The sequence below is a fragment of the Sander lucioperca genome, chromosome 12 (genome assembly GCF_008315115.2).
Source record: "Sander lucioperca isolate FBNREF2018 chromosome 12, SLUC_FBN_1.2, whole genome shotgun sequence".
Classification (NCBI taxonomy): Eukaryota; Metazoa; Chordata; class Actinopteri; order Perciformes; family Percidae; genus Sander; species Sander lucioperca.
This window is the reverse complement of record NC_050184.1, coordinates 12,442,580-12,466,605: the sequence shown is the minus strand read 5'-3', so window position 1 is coordinate 12,466,605 and position 24,026 is coordinate 12,442,580. Positions and strand designations below refer to the sequence as shown.

Below are 24,026 nucleotides of genomic sequence, written 5' to 3'. Positions count from 1 at the left end.
TCTCAGCACCCGCTGAGGCAATTTTATGAGTCATTTATGTTGATCAACAACCCTTTCAACCTTTGCCATTATTACAGTCATTTCATGCTATTTAGCAGTTAACGTCTCACTTAATGAGCCTTTGAAGGTGCTGGGAAGGAACTAGCAACAGCAGTGTAAAGGAGTGATGGTTGGTGAATGCCAGGGATTGACCTTACAAGAACTGCAGCACAGACTCTTTTCTAATCTACCTTCGCTGAACTGATTTTATTTCAGTGTCAGCCTGAATGGCTTTCACTGGCAGCTTTCCATTCAATAAAGAAAGGAAAAAAAGAAACTATGTAACTTTGTCCAGATCATTACAAAGGTGAAGTAAGTTTCCCCAACTCTCTCTGTGCTGCACTGTTCAACCTAGAGAAATTGATGTAGTTCTTTAAGTTCACATGCATTTATTTTGCACTTATTAAGAAACGTGCTGAGTTTAAGCAGAGTCAGATTTGATGTACTCACACATTAATATTGTTCAGCAGGTTATTGATTCATTTTTTTGGTCTCATTTGAGGCTGCAACAAACCTCCCTTTGATTTTAAATGAAGAAAATGTGTCATCAACATATATTGAATTTGTTCTTCCAAATGTGTTTTTGAAAGCAGCAGACACCCTCAAGCAATTTCCTGTGATTAAAGCTTGTTTATCATAAACACAAGACTATTAACAGTTCATAATTCCCTCAAACGCACCAGGAAGGCCTCAATAAAAGGCAATTAAATATGTTCCTTCGGGTTTCCAAAAACTGTACGCCACACAAAACTGCTACCTCAACATTAAGTGTTCAATGACACTGCCAGCTACGAAAGGTCACGCAGAGGTTTCATTTAATAAATCTCAACATTGAAAACATCATTGTTACACCTCTTCTTTCATTTGCCCATGGCTGTTAAAAGTTTTCAGTGTGACTGATCAGAAGCGTTCATCAGAGCCATGAATGAGCCACAGCTGCAGTTCTGAGCGCAAAGGTCATCTCTTCACCTTGATAATAGTTTGACACAGGTGTACTGTATGTTGAAATGCTGAGCAGCTCTTGCTGCTAGAAATGTATCTTTTGGCAAACAAAATTATCTAAAAAATCATTTAAAATGAACATTTTTAAATCTAGAATTGTGTTCATTTCATCCCGTTCATTTCATGCCAAGTAAAAAGAGAGTGAAAAGTTTAAAAACTCTTTTAACTTTCATGACATTAAAAAGTCAAGATAATGAAAAACAGTTATTAATTATTTCCCCCCCTCCCAAGTAGTTCAGTTTGTGTAAGTAATTATGAGATCACATTCTGACAAAATTGAAACTCAAAAAACCTGCATAGCCACTAGTCCTTGGCCAGGGAGTCATCCATCACTTTGTAATGCCTGGAGAACTCTGAAGTAATTCTCTTTGCTTGGATAGAAGTGTAAGAATAGCACATACACACCGCAGAAATTCCTGAGCAAGGTGATCATCACTTTAAGACATTCTGTCCATTTGCCATATCAATAGAGCTTAACTTGCCTTGTAAATCAGTCTGTTGTCGGAACACAGTGCCCAGCAGCAACTGTCATGTCAACCAAGTCTCACATTATTATAGCCAGCAGTCCATTAACTAGTTCAATTGTCAAATTACAAACAAATCCCAAAACATAACATTTTCAAAAAACAAAATATTTTAAAATTCAATTGTGTGGCTGTTAGGGTATTAACTAGTAAGATATAAGGTATTGGATTTGACTAAATACAAATTACATAGGATATAATGAATGTAGATCTATAATATAGAAATATAATATATAATATAAGCAGTGTTGGGAAGGATACTTTCAAAACGTATTCCGTTACAGAATACAAAATACATGCCCAAAATTGTAATTTGTAACATATTCTGAATACTTGGATTACTTCCACATTGAATTGCATTTTATTGTTTCATTTTTTTTTGAAATTGTTTTATTTTTGTTTCATTTCATTTTAAGTGTAGGAATGCGGCCATCACATACAGCTTACTAAACAGGTCTATTCTGGTGTGTTCTTCTGTTCCAACTGGCTGGATGTGTACCTAAACAAGAAGATAGATTTTTGTATTTGTAGTCTGCATACTACAAAAATCTAACCACAGTCTAAGCTACCACGAGCTAATTTTAGCTAATGTTAGCTAACATGTCGAACAGGGCTAGTCAGTCTTTCAACGGCTCTGGAGCTAGTAAATCAGCACATAGGAGAATGTAAAGTCGCACGTCAACTATAAAATAGCAAGGTGACCAGTAAAACTACAGCAGACGACTACCCTTGGCTAATAAAAAAAAAAACTTACTTTAAGATGTTTCTTCAGGTTGGAGGTGGAGTAATTTAGACGCTGAAAGGAGGTTGGTTGCTGGCAAGTGTAACAGGCCCCAGGCGTGAGGCCTGTGGTCAGATTAAAATGTCGTTCTGAAAAGAACAGGAAAATGATGAGACCGGCAACAGGTATTGCGTTTCGTTCTCTCGCTTCTGCCAGACTAAAGACGAGAGTCTCGCTGGGAGGCGAGGCCCCCTTGTGGTGGAAATTTGGAATACAGCTTACACAATGAATTTACACCAAATGAAAGAAATAAGACCCTTGTGAAGCAATATACATATGCCAACTATTCAAACTATACATTATTAAACCACATAATGTGACCACACATTGCTGGGCGTCACACGCTCCCTGACAAAAATAGAAATGGCTCCTGACATTTGAAACCTCTCTATTCTAAAAAAAACTCATTAACATAGAATTTAACCGTTCAATACCACAATGGTGTGTATGCATGGGGCATATAAGGAGATGTGATGTAAGATGCAACACCTGTTAGCTGTGATAAATGATAAGATGTTAGCCATGCAGGTATGTAGGGTGAGGTGAGTGTGGCGACTGTATTGACAGTGGGGTGCGGTTGCAGTGAGGGTTCGCCTAATGTCTGATATGTGAACATCTGCTTTGGCCTCTTCTCTCTTGCTGACCTTCTAACCTGAGTGGATGTGTCTGCTACAGGAGCGTTCAAAAATCTCTCTGCATCCCCAACAGCTACAGACTCATCATCCCCTTCACTGTCTATCTCGGGTGGTACTGAATCAGGTAATGACTGTGTCACAGACTGACTATCTCTCTGGCTTTGATTGACTGGAAGGCTACCAAGTCTCTCTCCCCACACAGGTACGGTAACTTGTCTTCCTTCCCTAACAGCTGCTTGTAGAGGTCTGTTCGTTTCTACGGGTGCTGGATCCCTCTGGACCACGGTAGGTAAATAATGGTAAGTGTTCTGTCTCTCACGTTCTCGTTCTTCCACAGGAACCCTGAACCAATACCTTGTAGTGCTCTCTTCTGACTCTGACTCACTTGTGACATCTGGGTGTTTTCTCAAGGTTTTGTTACTCAACTGGTTATGCCTCTGTATCGTTTGTCTCTTTGGTACATGTTCAAATCTTTGTGGCGGGGCTTCAACAGGTAGGTCATTAACTAGGAGCAGTAAGTTACGGTGAAGGACTCTGGTCTTACGTTTTTCTCCTGTCTCAGAGTAGACTACATACACAGGGTTGTCTGCTACCTGCTCTTTGACTACATATATGTTCCTTTTCCAGTATGATCTGAGTTTCCCTGGCCCCCCTCGCTCACTGAGATTCCTAACAAGTACTCTGTCGCCGGGATGCAAAACCACACCCTTTAGTTTCTTGTCATAATAGGACTTGCCTTGCGCACTTGAAAGTTTACTGTTCTCACTGGCTATCCTGTACGCCTCAGTCATCCTCTCAGCCCATTTTTCTGCATAACTTGTGTGATATTGTGGTTTTCTCAGCCATTAGACCAAACAATAAGTCTACAGGGAGACGGGGATTGTGTCCGTACAGCAGAAAATAGGGGGAGTATCCTGTCGACTCGTGCCGCGTACAGTTATAAGCATGTACAATTCCTTGAAGATGATCTTTCCACCGCTCTTTTTCTTTGTCAGCAAGTGTCCTGAGCATCTGCAAGAGGGTTCTGTTGAACCTTTCTGCCGGATTCCCTTGCGGGTGATATGGCGTTGTTCGTGAGTGTCCAACCCCGGATTTCTCCCGCAGAGTCCTGAAAAGTTCGTTTTCAAACTCGCGACCCTGGTCGTGATGTAACTTTCCGGGATATCCAAAGCGTGGGATGAATTCTTCAAAGATGCGGTCAGCTGCTGTCCGTCCAGATTTGTTTTTCGTCGGATACGCTTGTGCAAACCTTGTAAAATGATCCACTACGACCAGTATATACTCATATCCACCTCGACTGGGTTCCAGGTGCAGGTAGTCTATGCATACAAGGTCCAATGGTGAGTTTGAAGTAATTGTGCCCATTGGAGCGCGAACATGTACTGTTGGTTTCTTTTGTTTTATGCATGGACATTTCCTCGTAACGTATTCCTCCACTTCCTTCTTCATATACGGCCAGTAAAACCTTTCTCTAGCTAGGGACAGTACTCTCTCTGTACCGATGTGTCCCATGTCATCGTGGAGACACTTTAACACCATGGGTTTGTATTTGGCCGGGAGAACTACTTGTTGTCTTTCATTGGTCTGTCTGTAAAGAAGTCCCTCTCTCAAGTGCAATTTGCTCCATTCATGAAGGAGTTTCCTTGCTGCTCTGTTCACGGTTAGTCGTGTATCACTTGTTAGTACTGCGTTTATCTCCTTTAGTCTAATGATCTCTCCGACTGCTTGATCTTCCCTTTGAGCTTTGGCCAACTCCTCACTACTGATAGCTGGAAGAGGTGCAGGAGGTTCTTGGTTGACGTTTGTGGTGAGAGAAAGTGCAGCAACCCACGCCACATCCTGTTCCTGAGCTGCTCTAGTCCCATTCCAGGTGGCTTCCACTACTTCCTGTGACAACTCCTCAGTACATTCTACCACATACTTGTTGATGTCGAGGGGCACACAAGACAACGTGTCAGCATCAGTATTCGTCTTTCCGGGTCTGTACTTTATCTCGAACCTGAAGTCAGATAACTCTCCAACCCACTGATGTCCGACTGCATTGAGCTTGGCAGTACTCATGACATAGGTTAGTGGATTATTGTCGGTGTATATGGTAAAGTGTGGAGCATAGAACAGATAGTCTCTAAACTTTTCACACACTGCCCATTTCAATGCCAAAAATTCCAATTTCCCACTGTGCAGACGATAGTTCTTTTCAGCCGGGGTCAGCGTTCTGGAACCGTAACCTATGACTTTCAGTTTACCATCTTGGTGTTGATAGAGTACAGCACCAAGACCCTTTTCAGAAGCGTCTGTGTGGAGTAGGAATGGTAGGCTGAAGTCTGGGTAAACCAAAACTGGAGGATTGGTGAGCCTGTCAATGAGGTACTCCAGTACTCTCTGGTGTTCACTAGTCCACTCCACCAGGATCTTGGAGGACAGCTGAGGGCCCTTGGTCTTTACTTGGTGGGGCTGCCTTGTTGATGCACTATTTTGAACTTTGAGCAGCTCATACACAGGTTGTGCAATGCTTGAGAAATCCTGGATGTAACTGCGATAGTAGCTGAGAAAGCCCAAAAGTCGTCTCACGTCACCAACTGTCCCTGGTTTTTTTACCTTGAGCGTCTGCACCGCTTCCAAGTCCCTTGGGTCGATGTGCACCCCTTCTGCAGATACAAGGCAACCAACATATCTCACTTGTCTGCGAAACAGTTCACATTTTTCAGGTCTTAACTTTACGCCATGTTTTTGAAGTGCTCTCAGGACTTTGCGAACTCCCTCAACATGCTCCTCGAAGGTTTTTGAATAACACAGGATGTCATCCAAATAGGGGATACAGCATTCGTCTCTGAGTGAGTCCAGCATCTCTTCCATACTCCTTTGGAAAGCTGCAGGGGCATTGGAGAGGCCAAAGGGTATCCGGACCCACTCATATAACCCCCAGGGAGTTACAAATGCTGTGACGTGTCTTGAGCCTTCTGCTATGAACCCTTGGTGATATGCCTTACCTTGATCAAGGATACTGAACCAAGAGTGTCCCCCAAGGGTGTCGGTCAGATCTTGGATCCGAGGTAGTGGGTGCCTGTCAGGGACGGTTTTCTGGTTCAGTAACCGATAATCGATACAAAGGCGTAGTGAGCCATCTTTTTTGCGGACACACACGACAGGGGCTGCATAAGGGGACTTCGACTTGATGATCCATCCTTTTGCTAAGAGATCTTGTATGTACTCCTTTACTTCCGCAAACAGTGGTTTTGGAATAGAGGAGTAGGCTTTCTGTACAGGAATGTCATCTCTGAGCGTTATTGACATGTGTAAACTTGGAATGCAGCCAATATCATCAGTGTCTCTGGTGAAAGCAGGTGATTCCTCATACAGCATTTTTCTTACAGTCTGTTGTTGCTCCTCGTTAAGGTGACTTACATCAACTGATGGCTGCCACCGTGTGGGTATTCTGGCTGAGTCAGATGGGGGAGTGGTGATACCCTGAACCATCACTTTGTCTTTATCAGGTGAGTCAGTTTCAACTATTTTTTTGATTGGCTGAATACTGCCAAGTGGGGATTTTCTAGGCAGCATGATGTCATGTTTCGTAGGGTTCCCTAGAGGCACAGCTACATAGGGGTTCCTCTCATTCTGAATCTCAAGCAAGCCCTCACCTATGTCTAGCTGCTGTAGCTGCACACAACTTTCCTCTGGTTCAAACAATACTAATGAGTCAGAGGGGTCAAGCTGGGGGGGGCACTCTACACTTCACCCAGGTTATACTACCCGCAGGGATTACTCTCTCTCTCTGTCCTATTCTCAAGCGTCCCTGTTGCGCAACTGTTTTTCTGGTTTGTACAAAGTGTACAATAGTCTGTGCCGTCTCATCAGGAATGGACATGGCTCCGCCTAGCAGTCGGGCTAAGGTGGGGCCTAGTTTCTCAGGCTTCCCCTGGATTACCACTTCCACCACATTGAACCCTATCAGTGGCCTTTCAAGGGGTAATGAACTAACAAGAAAGGGTACGTTAATTGATAAGTCAGGGTCTTCATTACCAGGCAAGTTCACAGTGATAATGACCCAACCATCAAAGGGGACGAGTTCTCCATTCACTGCATACACTTCCAACTTCTTTTTGTCTTTCAATAGGTCGATGAGCTCAGAAAGCGGGCACATGTCAAGGTCAGGTAAGTATTTGTCCTTCCAGGATCTATCTATTATGCTGACTTGAGCTCCAGTGTCTACTAGCACATTAACTGCTAGGCCATTAAGGATACACTTAGTTAACGCTTTTCTGCCTATTAGTTTGGCGATTTGTACATTGCTGGAAGCTGCGGGGTCTTGCACAGACGTAACAGTGGTTTTCTTACTATTACGTTTTTTGTTTACATTAGCTGTCTCGATGGTTGTGTCTCGCTTATTAGTGTTGATACACTGGCTGACGTTTAACACAGCTTCTGCGCCTGTAAGGTGGGACATAGGGAGGGCTCCGGTTACTGTCTGTCCCCCCTCAGCAACCGGTTGGCGTTTCCCTGATGCTTAGGGTGTTTTAGACAGCCTCTAGCTCTGTGGCCCTCTTCACCGCAAATAAAGCAGTGTCTACAGTCCCGCAAGCCCTGCTCTACACACTTTGGACAACCATAGGGTCTCTCTTTTTTGGTCATTTGAACTTTTGTAGGAGCACAGTGACACGTTTGGTCTTTTTGTACTTTTTCTGCAAGGGAGTCAACTAACTTGGTGAGCACATCTATCTTCTCTGTGAGCTGTTGTACAGTATCTGGTTTGGCTTTCTGCTCAACAGTTCCTTTCTTTGTGTGTAGCTGTTCCAAGTTTCCAGCCTAAATTTGAACACTGTGTGCAGTGGCGTGCTTCAGCCGTTGTGTTGAGCCCAACCTACGCTGTCGCTCACTCTCATCACTAGTGATTTTCATGACGTGCTTCAAGATTGTCTCATCTGTCACTGTGTGGTCTGAAAGTAAGGGTTTCAACTCCCTGCGGATGTCATTATGTTTGTGCCCCATTCCTTGATATACGGTGTGCAGGAAGACACCTTGGACTGTGTCTGGGCTGTACTTAATCCCAGCTTCCGATTGTTTCGATGAGAACAGGATTCTTTGCTTCAGTCCGATTACACGATAGAGAAATTGCTGAGGGGTCTCATGCTCACTTTGTTTTGCGCACATTAGCTCTTGAAATAGTTCTGTGCTATTTCTTTCCCCTAAGTGTGACTGCAAAAATCCCCTGAGCTCAGCTATGGTCATATCTTCCTTATTAACAAGCATGTCCTGGAAATCTCCTGGTTTTATGATCCTAAGCACACCTCTTACTACCTCTGACTCTGTGAAATTATCTTTAACTCCCTCTTCCATCTGCCTACACACACTGTTGTAACTAATATCAGATGAGTGATCCCCGATTTGGCCTCCCTGCACCTTAAATTTGCGCCGCTGGATGTAGGGGAGATCTTTTAGGGAAAACACCTTTTCTGGTGCCTGGTATGTGGCAGCATCTGGCTGTGTGCTACTGTGTAGTGGGGCGCTGTTCACTGGAGTAGTAGATCGTGCTCTGGCCTGTGATGTGGGCATATTCACAAACTGGAGGAGCTTCTTACTCAAATCATCATAATTCAAAAGCATTTGCTGTACATTTTCTGGTAAAACATTAGCATTGCTAAATGTAGTAGCATCAGTTGTGTCAATGACTGGCTGTGTGTTCACCGTGGCAGTAGTGGTTACACTTACCGCTTCAGTCACTGGTTCATTAGCTGTGGCTGGATGGGCTAACTCGACAGGAGGGGCAGTCACACCACGAGACTGTACCATCTCGTCAACAACATCTTTTAGTGCTAACAATTCCCCCATCCCACTGTCCTCAGTGTCTAAAAGGTTCTTACTGTACATTCGAGAATGGATGTATTCAAAGCACCCTTCTGCATCCTCACTAGAGAGCTCTGACGGATCCTTGTCTGGAACTGGGCCCACATCAGTTGCAATTTGGAAAAGTTCATTAGGCGACAGTAAAAGCAGGCTCTTCCTGATGTCCCACACCAGGCTCTTCCTCTCCTTGTCGGCCATCGTAACGTCCTCTCCAGTCCTTTACAGCAGGTCCCTCAGCACCAGTTTCAGCTACACCTCCTCCCCGTGGGTCGCAGCTCTCATGGACAGCAGCTGCTCACCTCCAGCACTAGGCACTGCACCACCAGCTCAGCGTCTCAGTCACGATTTTAAGATCAGCGTCTCCCAGCATGAAGAGCCAATCCCGGACGAGCCCCCAAGAATCTGTAACAGGCCCCAGGCGTGAGGCCTGTGGTCAGATTAAAATGTCGTTCTGAAAAGAACAGGAAAATGATGAGACCGGCAACAGGTATTGCGTTTCCTTCTCTCGCTTCTGCCAGACTAAAGACGAGAGTCGGCTACAGCCACAATATGTCGTCTCGCTGGGAGGCGAGGCCCCCTTGTGGTGGAAATTTGGAATACAGCTTACACAATGAATTTACACCAAATGAAAGAAATAAGACCCTTGTGAAGCAATATACATATGCCAACTATTCAAATTATACATTATTAAACCACATAATGTGACCACACATTGCTGGGCGTCACACAAGCAGAGGTTGCACTGCACAGTTATATTTACTTCTCCCTGTAATTAATGTGAAATGCTGTTTGAATTTCCAAGATAGAAATGCATTCCTGCCCTGGCTCTGTTGTGCCAGTTCCAGCTCCAACTCTACCTCTATCAGTGATCATGCAAATAGCAAATTTTTTTGTTTTCATATTGGGGCTTCTGGGAAATGCCTCCCGGATTATGGCATCTTTTCTACTTTATACACCCCATGAACTTCTCTCTCACACCACACTGAGAGCAAACTATCACCTGTGCATACAGGATAACAAGTACTCCAAAATATACACCAAACTACACGCCATAGTACTATGTCTGTCTAGTGAATAATTTCTTTGCCCTCATTCACATCACAATAGAGGTTGTTTAAGGTATTTGAATAAATGCCCAATGTTGTTTTTCTTTCGAGGACAGTCTCAATATCTCATAATGTAATGGTCTGATGAAGTTTGCTGAGCATATTTTATTCCTAACACAGTCAGTATTAGCACTTTAATATCTTGCAGCTTTTGACTTGTAGGCTTGTTGTTGTAGTTATGACTAACAAAATAGAAAACATCCTTTTGTACAGATTCTTGGAAGGATCTTTGTTTCCACATGATCACTATAAGACACATCAACAAAGCAGTCAGCCATACTGTATTTAAACTGAAGAAGCACTCTAGCCTGTTGCTTTGAAAGTTTTGAAATCCATTTTTTCATTTTTAGGGCCCGAGCGCCAACAGCGGCGAAGGCCCTATTGAAACTGAAGGAATTATTATTCTTTCTTTTCCCGCGCAATGAATCGCCTTTTTGGGGACCTTATCATACTCAAAAACTCACCAAAATTTGCACACGCATCAGGCCTGGTGAAACATTTGATATTTTAAGGGTTTTGGGAATAGGCGCACAAAAATGGCTCACTAGTGCCCCCTACAATATTTAAAAAATTGAGCCCCTGCGGTACGTTTAACGTAGATTAACGGAATGTGGTACACATATGTAGCATGTCAAGATGTACAAAAAAGCTCATTGGAGCCATACCCTAAACCCAACAGGAAGTCCGCCATTTTGAATTGAAAGTTAGTGCGATTTTGGCCATTTCCACATGTCGTACTTTAACGAACTCCTCCTAGAGATTTCATCCGATCGACTTCAAATTTGGTCTGTGCCATCTTAAGACCTTAAAGATGAAAAGTCATTAAAAGAAAAACTTTTCGTCATAGGGCATGGCCGTGGCGGGGCGGCCATTTTGTGCGTTTTGCCATCGAAACAGGAAGTGGGTGTAACTTGAGTGTACATTGTCCAACTGGCTCGAAATTTTTCAGGATTCATAAGAGTCCAACAACGACATCTACAGGCCGATATTGGCTCAAAGTCATAGCGCCCCCTAGTGGAAACAGGAAGTAGACCTAAAAGTCAAGGTGCTATACTTTAACAAACTCCTCCCACAGATTTAATCCGATGGACTTCAAATTTGGTCTGTGTCATCTCAACGCCTTAAAGATGAAAAGTTATTGAAAGCAAAACTTTTCGTCAAATGGTGTCGCCGTGGCATGGCGGCCATTTTGAGTGTTTAGCAATGAAAGAGAAAGTGGCTGTAACTAGAGTGTACATTGTCCATTCTGTTTGAAATTTCCCACAATCGACAAGGGTCCAGGCCTGAGGACATCTACAGGCCAATATTGACTTTTGGTCATAGCGCCCCCCGCTGGCAACAGGAAATCAGCCTTATATGACAAACATCTGATTTACATGAAACTTAGAATGTGTGGTCTACTTGTGATACTGAGCCGGCCCCTATACTTTAACCACGCCCATATACTCAGGCCACGCCCCCTTCTATGGCTTTTGAACCGTTTAAGGTAGGGTATTGTGTGAGGTATCATTGAACTCAGCAGAGTTCCTTATTCATTGGGGATGGTTTGGCCCGACCCCCTATGTATAAAGGACAATTCCGGCGCAAAACGAACCTAGGGGTTAATAACGGATGTGTACCCACGCTGTCGTTCTCTGGGACATGTTTTCATGCTAATTGATTGTGTTTGTAGCTTGAACGAAGCTAGCGTGGACCGCTGGTTATCTTACAACGCTAGTATTCGGGGCACAGGGAAAGTAAAAACAAATCGCTATTTATACCACTAAAAAGGCTCAAAATATCACCAAACTTCAATGGTAGTATAGTGAGGGTCCCTACATGTTAACCGAAGCATTGAGAACTTTCTAAGTGTACAGACAGTTTATTGAATAAAGAGCTGCGGGAGCTCCGTGAAAGGGTTACGAGAGAGAGAGAGAGCAACAGAGCCTCGTACTTCGGGAAACCAGTCATGACTTACAGCTGGCGCTGCCAACTAAAATCAAAAGCAATTTGCACAATATATCTGAAATAATCGCACCGATGTAAAACATAACTTGTCTAGTTTACTTACTCAGTGGATAACTTTCCATCTTGTCCCTCCGGTCTGGGTTGCCGTCTCCAATTTATTTTCGGGACATGGAAAAAAGTTTCCCTGTTCATCAGAGAGGGGGAATCTTCAGACTGTACAAAACACTGCGTCGCTTGGGTGTTGCGACGCAACAGGTCCCACTCCGTGCAACACAGCTACTCCTGTTCGGTGGCCATAGCTTCACAATGTCCGCAGGTACACCGCCAGTTTCCTGAAGTATGAGGCTCTGTTGCGGCATAGCTCTCTCTCTCGTAGCCCTTTCACGGAGCTCCCGCAGCTCTTCGTTCAATAAACTGTCTGTACACTTACAAAGTTCTCAGGGCTTCGGTTAACATGTAGGGACCCTCACTATGCTACTGTTGAAGTTTGGTGATATTTTGAGCCTTTTTAGTGGTATAAATAGTGATTTGTTTTTACTTTCCCTGTGTCCCGAATACTAGCGTTGTAAGTTAACCAACGGTCCGTGCTAGCTTCGTTCAAGCTACAAACACAATCAATTAGCATGAAAACATGTCCCAGAGAAAGACAGAGTGGGTACACATCCGTTATTAACCCCTAGGGTCGTTTTGTGCTGGAATTGTCCTTTAAGCCACGCCCCCTTTCATAACTGGTGACCTGTTTAAGGTAGAGTCTTATGTGAGGTATCATTGAACTCAGCAGAGTTCCTTTTTGATTGGTGATGGTTTGACCCGCCATCGCCCCCGTATGCTTTAGCCACGCCTCTTTTTATAACTAATGACCCGTTTTATGTACACTATTGTGTAAAGTATCATTGAACTCAGCAGAGAGTTCTGTTTTCATTGGTCATGGTTTGGCCGGCCCCCTATGGTTTAGCCACGCCCCTTTTCACAGCTAATGAACTGTATGACGTAGACCCTTGTGTGAGGTATCATTGAACTCAGCAGAGAGTTTCCTTTTTATTGGTGATGATTTGCAGTGTCTGAGTTGCGCACAAATGCACGGTCGCAAGGACCGGTGTCCGCCAATAACCCCGACGCGCGCAGAGGTGCGAGGGCCCGTCCAACGCTGCTTGCAGCTTTAATTAGGGCCCGAGCGCCGACAACTCCTCCTAGAGATTTCGTCAGATCGACTTCAAATTCGGTCTATGTCATCTTAAGACCGGTGTGGGCGTGGTGTGGCAGCCATTTTGAGCATTTATCGATGAACTAAGAAGTTGTTCTAACTTTAGTGTACATTTTCCAATTTGGCCGAAATTTCTCACGATTGATAAGGGTCCAGGCCTGAGGACATTTATAGGCCAAAATTAACTTTTGGTCATAGCGCCCCCTGCTGGCAACAGGAAATCAGCCTTATATGACAAACATCATCCGATTTACATGAAACTTATGTGTGGTCTACATGTGATACTGAGCCGCCCCCTATACTTTAACCATGCCCACTTACTCAGGCCACGCCCCCTTTCATAACATTTGAACCGTTTAAGGTAGAGTCTTGTGTGAGGTATCATTGATCTCAGCAGAGTTCCTTATTCATTGGTGATGGTTTGACCCGCCCCCTATGCTTAAGCCACGCCCATTTCATAACTGGTGACCCGTCTTATGTGAGGTATCAATGAACTCAGCAGAGACTTTCTTTTTTATTGGTAAAGGTTTACCCCAACCCCTATGCTTTGGCCATGCCCCCTTTCACAGCTTGTGACAAAGGCCCTGTCACTTTTGGATGGCACATGGTAAACCTACTCAGGTCACCAAAAACCCAGACAATTAATTTGCAGTCACACTTTTATACATATCATTCAGTAAAACTGTTACCAAAAATACCACATTACATTGGTTTAGTCAGTTCAGTTTATTCATTTCAGTCATTTCTATTTTTCAACAAACTGTTACTTACTTAAACTTAACCATTACTTCGAACTCTTTCTCCTCTCCAGTCCCTGGGTTTGAACCAGAGCTGAGGCAAAGTGCTGCTTCATATAGGGCCTACAGCAGTCACACTCAGGTGCGCTGATGGTGGAAGATACCATGTATCTGGGTCATAGGTGAGGGTAGATTTTCTAGTTGAAAATGTGTGTAAGTTTCGGTGTTTTCTAAAGTAAGATGAGTGGAAAATGATTTTTTTCAAGAGTCTGTTATTTGTTTATTGTAGAAACTAGCAGTGAAATTCTAAATGTGTAAATGGTAATTGAGAGATAATTGAAACAATTAAGAGTTGGTTGGTCTAGTAGGAGGGGCTTAACATATATAAGCCTCTGGCCACCTAAGCATGGGGGCTCAGTCTGAGGGTGACTACAATCCAGACAGGTGATGTGAATTTTGCTAGTGAAAACCTTGTGTAAAAAGATATTTTTTTTGTTTATGTTTTTTTTTTGCTGTGGATGTCCTGTAGTGATGGCGAACTGAAGCTTTCTGAACCAGTGAAGCTTTCAATCCAATTGTATCGAAAAAAGGTTCAATACTCGAAGCTTCAGAACTCTATGAGGACATCTAGTGGTGGAAGTTAAGGATAGCATTGTGTCACACACTGTTTCACAGATATTATCCATGAATGTCTTTGAGTCGAAGATGAATACATTTTTAGTATGAATTCATGGATAAATAAATAATGACATAAATAACTAAGCCTATTTGGAAGTTTGCATAAGTAAAAATGTAATTGTCTTCTCCACAAAAAAAACCAAAAAAAACCATAAAGTTAGGATTTTGGTTGTGTTTGTAAACAAATACATCAATTTGGGAGGGAAATGAATGAAGAACACATTGCACACACATTTCTGTGATTATATTGAGTACGTAGCCTAGACTAGAGCAACTTTCTACTCGCTATAAACTCTCTTTTATAAACTTTCTACTCGCTATAAACTTACTTACAATAAACTCTCTACTATAAACTCTCTACTGGCTATAATAATCTCTCTATTAACTAACTTTCCTGACTGTTGACTCTTCTACTGCAACAACCCACAAAGACGCACCCAGTGAACCGCTTTGAATTCACCTTCGAAGCAGTCACGTGGGGGGGTGTGAAACGAAGCTTCGGATGTCACTGGTCACGTGATTATCACAAAACGAATCAAGCTCCGATACAAAGCTTCATTCCAAATTGGTTCATTTCTTCGATACATGCCTCGAAGCAGGAGGTTCACGGGTAACATCACTAACATCCTGTGCTGTTTCACCACTGTTTTTTTTGTAAATAAAAGCACCTTCATGTTTTGCAACTTAAGCCATTGTGTTAGCGACTTTTTTGTCCAGATTCCCAACGCTCTCTGTAACACAGCTAATGAATTGTATGACGTAGAGTCTTGTGTGAGGTATCATTGAACTCAGCAGGGAGTTCCCTTTTCATTGGTGACGAGTTTCTGAGTGCCGCGCAAATGCACGGTCACAAGGAGCGGCGTCCGCCAGTAACCCCGACGCTCACAGAGGCACGAGGGCCCGTCCAATGCTGCTTGCAGTTTTAATTCTATTTGAGACTGAAATGAGAGTATTAAACTGTTCAGTGCTACACATACCAAAAAAAAGGGGCCCTGTCTCCAGGCTGCCTGTTTATTGTACCTTCAAAGACCAGTTGCTCCTCTGTAATATGTTCATTACAGTCTCATTATGCTAATGTGATGTACTTTGTTCCTCCCTGCTCTGTTCGGCAGGCCAGTTGGCAGTGGGAACCTGCGAGATAGTGATGCTCAACAGAGACAGCAGCGTTCCCAGACGGACCATCGCTAGGCAGACGGCCCGCTGCGCCTGCCGGAGAGGCCAGATTGCTGGGACCACCAGGGCGAGGCCAGCATGTGTAGACGGTGAGTTGAATGACCTTTCTAGCCCTGGGGAGGGAAATTGTCCCATAGAGGGCAAAAATTACTGATTTTAGTTGGATTGAGTCAAAACAAGAGGCCCAATGGTTAGAAAACCTAGTGAAAAAATGTGTCCTGTAAATGGAAATGGTTCCACCTCTCTCCCGCTGTAGTCCCCTTGAGCAAGGCACAGAAACAGCAAGTGAGAGTGTACGAATGTCAAGCAGGGTTTCTGTTTGAAGTAAGATTTGACTTCAATGTGCACCAAGTGAACACTGGATGAATGCTTGACTCATGGCTTTTTTTTGACACAGCAGTGAATATAAAGTTAATGACTTACTTTAAAAGGATATTATAAATAATTAGGTTAGTTAAATGAATAGTTTAACACTTTGGGAAATACACTTTGTTTGTTTTCTTACCAAGTGTTCGATAAGGAGATCAATATTACTGTCATATCTCTACGGTTAGTCTAAAGCTGCCGTGTGTAGCCGGTTATCTTGGCCATAAACATTGGAAACTGGCTGGCACGGAGGGCGCCTTAACAAAAAAACAGCTAATAATTATAATCTAATATTATAAACAAGACATAAATAAAGCAGTAAATAACATTAGAGTAAATTACAGCAGAATCCGTAGACCTTTTTCATGGCAGACATTTTGACATAACAGGAACATCATGAAAAATCATAATAGGAAAATCACAGTTGTAACTATTAACATTATTGATAGATCTTGCATTAGGAAATTACCAATTATAGTCGGCCAATCGCTCTTAAATTTCCCATAGTCATTTTCAGTTCATGCTTGTATTTTAGGTAGGGTTGGGTATTGTTTTTTTTTTTTCTGATACCGGTGCTAAAACGATACTTTTAAAATGGTGCCGGTGCCTGAACCGTAAAAAAATAGGGTAATAGGGAAAAGGGTATTTTACTATAACTTTAAATGCACCACGAGCCTTACTAGTTTCAAGTGAACGCACCACGTCTGTGTTGTTTTTCCAGCAACGGCAGCTGCACACTGCTTAACGTCCCGCTGTTGGAATCCTCTACAGTGAAATACAGACACCCTTTACACCGTTTAGCTGTCAGCATTTTAACCGTGTTTAATCCAGCTGCTAGCTAACAGTAGGCTAACATTACCTGCTGTCAAGTGAAGTGTTAACTAGTGTCACGTGTAGCGATGCTCCTGTTGCCTCTAGTGTCTATTTCAGAGCATCAGAGAGCAGCGCAGAAGGCATTTAAGTGGCACTGAGATGAGGCACCGAAATCCGTGTTGCAATTCGGTCCAGTAGATACCGGTCGTTTAGGCACTGGTGCCGTATTAGCACCAGGTTTTGGTACCCAACCCTAATATTAGGTTTCTCCTAGAACTTGTTTCATGCTTTAATGTTCAAAACACATTATTTTTCTTATACTGTCTGTCTGAATATATACCTGTATTCACCCTCTGTCTGAAACACTCCCTGTCTCTTTAAGCCCTCTTCTCTGATGGGTTAGCATTTTCACATCTGGGCTCTTGAAGTTGCTGCAGCGTCATTGCATCCGGGGAATGACAGCACTGTAGTGGCACTTTCTATCTATAAATACGGAAGTCCTAACGGCTCGTTTAAAGGCACAGTTTCTTAATACGGGCTGTGTGCATTTCTCTTTGGATTGAGCGTTTTGACACTTTCACAGTGTTTTTATAGCACCTCAACCTGCTTTAATAAAAAAAAGACATGGAATATTCTTTCAATATGGGATCTTTTATAAACACATGCATGAACATTAAAGGTGCAATATGTAATACTGACAGCTAGTGTTTAAAATAGTTACTGCAGTACAAATTCAGAATACTGGAGAGAGTCGTCTCCCCCGCCCCCTCCTCCCCAGACTCGAAGTTCATGTTGGTTGCCAGGCTGATACCGGAGCATCCACAACAATGTTGCTAGACGCTTGTCTCACATAGCCAGACATTACCGTCCTTGCCGTTGCCGTCCTTTTCCACCCGACTGAACACACTTTATTGGCTTACGGCAACAATCGCTAAACACACTGCAAACTCAAGGTCCTCTCTTACCGATTTACAGCCCCCCTCTCTTGGCTTCAAATAACTCACCGTTGTCGGCTACAGCCGCTGAACAGGCTCCACGTTGTAAACAGCCGTGGCTGCTTGCCTGGTCCTCCGGTAACGTTAGCAGTTAGCATGGCGGCGTTAGCCAGGACCAGTCGGGATCACTGCACTGGCTGTGTCTCAATTGTTTTTGTGAGTAACCAACTCGGGTACTCTAGCTATATAATTCAATGTGAGTAGCTACACAAATGTTGAAATGACATAAAATGCCCGTCCCTAGTAGCTGTGATAAATTAGCCTGAAGCTAATACTTACCTGTTAAGGAGGAAATTAGCCAACTCTGCATCCTTTTGGGCTCTAAGCTGTCTCCATCTTTCAAATACATCTCCAATATTTACCCAGACGGGTTTGTTACGTCTCTGGTCACGCAACTATTGACATGCCATTTTTTTTGTCGGGTAAAATCAATCTCCATTGATCCTGTTCGTTTGTTTGCTGCTTTTATGGCTGTACTAACCTTACAGCTGTAGCGCGCTGGGTTTACGTTTTTACAGGTATATCTGGCAACCCGGCCTGGCTGACAAACTGGGCAGTTGATAACAACAAACAGGCCAAAACACAAAAATTCCGTCACGGAACGGAAATTTCAAAAGGAGAAAATACTGGCATTAGCATTGTTGTCAGAAAAGATAGTATTTCAACTTAGCATGTTTCCTTAATATCTGATGACGCATTGGGGTCATTTTTGGATTTATTACACTAAATATATTACATATTGGACCTTTAAATCGACAACATGAAATACCACATAAGAAGGAGGGTGGAGTGGCGGATGGGGCTGCAGCAGCAGACAACATCATTGACATGATCGTCACAGTAACAGACATAAGTGTCACGTTATAATGTACACCTGCATGAATATGATTGGATGGTACTTGCTACACAGCTGTAAATAAGCCAATCATTGTATATCATACTGCAAACAGCGGGTGCCAATCAGCCAACAGGCTTCATTAATAACACCTGTGCTTTTCCTGCTGTCACATATTAAAGTGGACATATTATGCTTTTCCGTATTTTCTGTCATATCTACAATGTTAAAATGTTGGATTCTAATGTTAAATGTGGCCAAAACTGTTCTGAACGCTTCAGTTTCAACAGTTTTTTCTACTCTCGGCTGAGTGTTACGCAACACTTAGCTGGCCTTCTCTGGCCTTCTATGAATGAGCATCTGCTCCAGGAAGGCAGGACTGGAGTGTTTTTTTTTTTTTTTGTTTTTTTTTTTTTAAGCTACTGCTGTGTTAAAATTGTCGCATGTAGGTACATGCTAATGGCAGTAAAAGATGTCTCCGATAGAACAAAATGTATGGATTTCCTTCTTTCTCCATTAAAAGCAACTGCCGATGTAATTTGGTTGTTTAACCAGCCAATCGATAATCACTTTGCGTGTCTCCCTTTAGACTGTTTGACTCCCAACTATGGGATTGGTTGTCTACATTAGATCGCCTCCAGTCAGCCAGTGTGACATCAGCAAATTATAAATCACTTTGTGCCTCTTTCATTGTCTTCATGTTGAATTTTCCTCTTCCACTGTTTTTATTTTTTAATATACTCCAGCTGAATAAAGATCTCTTGTAATACAGACTGTGTGATGTTCATCCACTCTCTAAGATAAGCCCCCTCTGTGTTATTGGACGATATCTAGAGGAGGGTGATAAGTCAGATGAGACACAGTCCATCTGTGATGCTGATTGGATCTCACAATATCACAATCACATGCATCTATTAGTTCCATCTCACAATGACTCGTGTTAGCCTTAATCTAATAGCCCTGACATGAGACCGCAGTCCCACAGCCTGTGTCACGCTCCCTACACTGCTTTTAACCACCACTCCCTCTCTGCAGACGCCTCTCAGTAACACTCAGCAGATGCTAATTTACTTACAGAGAGCTATGATTACAGCAGCAGGAAATTGATTATTATGGGCTTCCCACTACACCACACCCTACACTCCATTAATAACCAGTGCATTAAAGATGCAACCTGTTGCTCACAGGCTTGTTTAAAGGCTTTCTGCTGACAGCTAAAAAATGTGTCCATAATCACAAGGTGGAATTTCTGCATATCGAGACCACAATGGGTCTAATGCTGCAACTGTTCAGATATCCTCTCTGACCTTTAGTTCAGGGTATATTCAGTTACTCTTGCTTTTGATGTGAATTCCCATAAATGCCTTTGCCCTTCTAAGCACATAAACAAATTTACTGACTTTTAGACATGTTTCATTTGTGTCTCTCACTGAGGCTTTGGCATACTCCAGTTTTTTCACTGAGCTGTTATTAACAAAGCAAGGGCTCACTGTCCTCTGGGTCAATTTGATATAACTCATTCACAGCAGCAGCAGGAGTGGATCACTGGCTCTTTTAGATGTGAGAACTTGTGAACTTTTTGTCATATGATTATTCCTCGCTTTAAGCATACATGTGAACGCAAAACCTGGTTTGCTTTTTAGTAACATGATATGAATTGCTCTTTTTGAGTTTGTGAGTCATATGTACAGTCACTTAATTATACTATAAACCTATTGGTGTTTAGAGTCCAGGTTTATAGCGTCCTCTGCCATTTCAGTGCTTTTTTCCTTTTTCCCAGAGAATATCAAGTATTCCTGTCCTTTCTGTCCTCCAGTGTTGTTGCCTTTTACTCCACACCGTGAAAGTACAAAGTAATGTACATCCACTCTGATGTGGTAAATGCCCTCCTGTCAAGACGCATAAAAAGTGAAATAAACTCTCAGCAGTATCTGACTACCAGAAACAGCAGAAATTCAGGTATTACACAACATTTCTGTAATCCATTATTCATAGAATTCTAGTGTAATTCTAGTTTGGAATGATTTTGAAAAGAGGTAGAAAGAACTATACATATAACCGCAGCATCCCCTGTTCAATTTCAGTGGGGGATCTTTTTTGCATGTTGTTGCCCTCTCTCACTTCCCTTGTGTCCTGGTTGTATTTACATTGTCACCATCTAATAAAGACAAGATAATCTAAAAAAACAGATGAGATAAAGAGTCGTTGGAGCAACGATCCGTCAGAGCTGTGAGCCAGGGGAGAATGTCAGTGGTTGAAAGCCTGATTTCTTGACCCTTCCCTGTATTTCTTAAGGATTTTAAGAGTCTGCCTTTGCATGGAAACGCCCAGAGACAAACTAATCTTGGAAAGTAATTTTGTTGGCGGAACACTTTTTCGGTGGCGGTCTTTTTTGCTAATAACAAAGAGTTTTTTCTAAAGTTGTGATTCACAGGTGACAAAAGTGCAGAGAAGTAGAAGCAAACACACTAACAAGTGGCATCTGTTGGAGTGTGAATAAATAAATAACTAAACTTATTTTAGGCAACCAAACTTATAATGACTAAAACATTTTCCTTTGGCCGTTTGGCGTGGCATTTCCAAGTCTCAGCAACCAGGATCCTGATCAATAAGATATACATAGTGAGCTCAACAGGTGAGGCAATATGCGAATGCTGATCAGATAAGCCAACCTTGGCCATCACTCCCCACTAGTGGGATTGTGGCCTGCCAGCACAAATGTTGAAGAACATCCAAGACAGCTCCAGAATCAGCACCATGGACAGCGGTCAATACGGATTTATTTAAAGTCATTTTCTTGGAGGCTTAATATGTGTCCCAGTTCCATACTCTAACTGGGTTCAAGTGTAAAGTGGGTTCATGCTAGAAAAGTGACACAATTAAGTATACTCAAAGGTGTCGGTATGACTTCCTTATACATTCGTCAAGTGCAGTATCTCAGCAGCCACAGCTGGGATTTTTAATGAAATTCACAGATATTACACCTCTTAACATGGTTTTTAAGCCTTTTCACTTCCAGTTATGGTGATTGGCATGTTGGGGTGGAGGGATTACAAGTCAAACTAAAACTTTAATAAACATCCTCTCTCACCCTGCAGGTTTGACTGATGTGGAATTTAGTGCACAGCGATTCTTGCATTACAAAAGTACAAAGACCATCAGTTTACTGTATGTCATAATGGATTTTGCACTATTTTGTATCCGAGTAGAAAGGAACAGAGGCTAGTGCACATAATCATGAGATTTGTTTTCTGTGATAAGAATGGTGCTAGTGCTACTTTTCACACAGTACACAGCTACACTGATGTTTGTCTATGGTTGCAGTTGACCTTTCAGAGTGTATCCAGCCAACTTTACGGGCCCTATCTTGCACCCGGCGCAGCGCAAAGCCCAACGCAAGTGTCTTTGCTAGTTTAAGACCGATGCAGTTGTCAATTTCAAATGCACCTTCTCCCATCTTTGCGCCCATGGGCATGCTGGTCTTACAGGGAGGTGTGTTCAGGTGAATTCTTGGCGTATTGCTATCATGAGGCAGCGGGAAGTGATAGCGCCAGTGACCAACAAAAACCTGGTCTAAAGTCAATAGGGCAGCAAATTAGTAAAATGCGCCTAGGCTTATGCACAGTGTGCGCATACTATGCTTGTTACACACACACAGGGAAGCGCAGCAGCACACAAACATGCAAAAGATTACAAATAAAAATATTACGGTGCAAATCCGCCAAGGTACAAACGCGCCTGGCTTTTAAAGGGAATGGGAGATGACACTCTGATTGGTTTATTGCATGTTACGCCGAAAACACACCTATGAATTAATGAAGACACAAAGTACAACCCTTTTGAACCATGCGCCCGGCACACGGACCCTTTTTTCCACCGTCAAACTAACAAAAGTGGATTTGGACACGCCCTAAACGCACCTGTGCCATGCACTTCACGCCGTGCGCTTAGATAGTTAAAATAGGGCATTACGAGTTAAAATTGGAGAATTTCATCAGGACAATTATACTCAACAGCAAAAGCTCATAGATTTGAATCTCTTTGCTGTTTCCTGTAATGAATACAAACCAAAATCCAAGGCTTACAGTAAGTATAGTGTAGCCTTTGGGACAACAGTCTGCAACTTGTGGACTAAAGGTGACAATTAGACAAATATTTTGATCTCCCTTGCCGTCTTGCTAGTATTCACACTTCTATAATGACATACCAACAAGCCTAAGCTCTGCAGCAAATAAAGTTTGTTATATGTGACTTACCTAGGATTTGATAAGCTGATTTACCAAGATAGCGGCTGCATTGTTTTAGCAGCATGTAATGTTACATGTTACTCTGTTATTCCTTTTTGATTATTTGTACTCAACAATTTCTCACTATGCAGTGTATTTCTTCACAAAATAACTTCTTTTGTAAGTCTTTTTAAGGCCATATTTCAAGGTTTGCCCTGTTTTTGTACTGCTGTGTGACACTGTTGTGCAGGTTTAGTCTGCACACTGTACACAGGAGGATTATGTGCTTTTCCTTGCTTGTCTCCCTGCTCTCACTCTAATCTGCTCCCTGACTCTCTGCCGCTCCCTCCCCTTCTCTGCTTGGCCCGTTGTTGCCATGCCATCACATCACACTGTAATCGTATGTAGCTTGATGGCCACCATGATAAGAGTCTGCGGGCTGCAGGGAGACTGTTTATATGCTGGCTGCAAGCTTCTGCTTTCACACTCCTACACAATGATTATTGACACTAAATGAGCCAAAAAGTGAGCAAAAGGAAGACTTTCTTCAAATGTATAATGCAGACACACAGTTGAGAAAATTTGTTGTATTCTTAATTTACCTCAGCTGCAGAGAGAAGCAGACCTTGATTTGAAAGAAGCTTATGTTTGACACAGAAAAGAAATATATATGATCGTATTTCCCTTTTTTCCAGATCTACTCTAATTTCAATTTGTTGTTGATGTTTGCTGGTAATGCAACTCAACACTTCTTCATGTTTACCTGTTGTCTTGATAAATTCATAAAATCCCAGCCCAAATTACGTACAACAACACTGTCATATCATACTCACTGATCTGTTTCTCTTCTCAAACAAAAATACTGTTTTTATTCACTAATTATCAACAAGTCTACAATTCAACAATCTATAAGTTACAGTTAATGACAGCACTTCCTGCCCAGATGTATATGCAGAGTTGAGTTTTTCTGACAGTAGCTAAACAGCAATAACAAAAGTTTGGGAAGAAAAATCTTTTGGAAATTATTAATAAAGATCAGGCTTACACAAAACCACAAAATGGCTTCTCAATTTCTAATCAATGCAGCCTAATTTTTCCATTCATGTCAACAACAGCAAAAC

General features: G+C 42.5%; 1 protein-coding gene across 6 annotated transcripts in view; it reads left to right on the top strand.

Annotated features, from left to right (window-relative positions):
* tafa5l (TAFA chemokine like family member 5, like) overlaps nt 1-24,026 on the top strand; it is a 61,455-nt gene that overhangs the window by 12,701 nt on the left and 24,728 nt on the right. For all 6 annotated transcript variants that reach the window (XR_004899024.1, XR_004899023.1, XR_004102810.2 and 3 more), the window contains exon 2: nt 15,610-15,759. Coding sequence is in view for 2 of the 6 variants with exons in the window: in XM_031286717.2 (XP_031142577.1) it covers nt 15,610-15,759 (150 nt within the window). In the remaining 4 variants the exon portion in view is untranslated. The remainder of the gene's footprint in view (nt 1-15,609; nt 15,760-24,026) is intronic.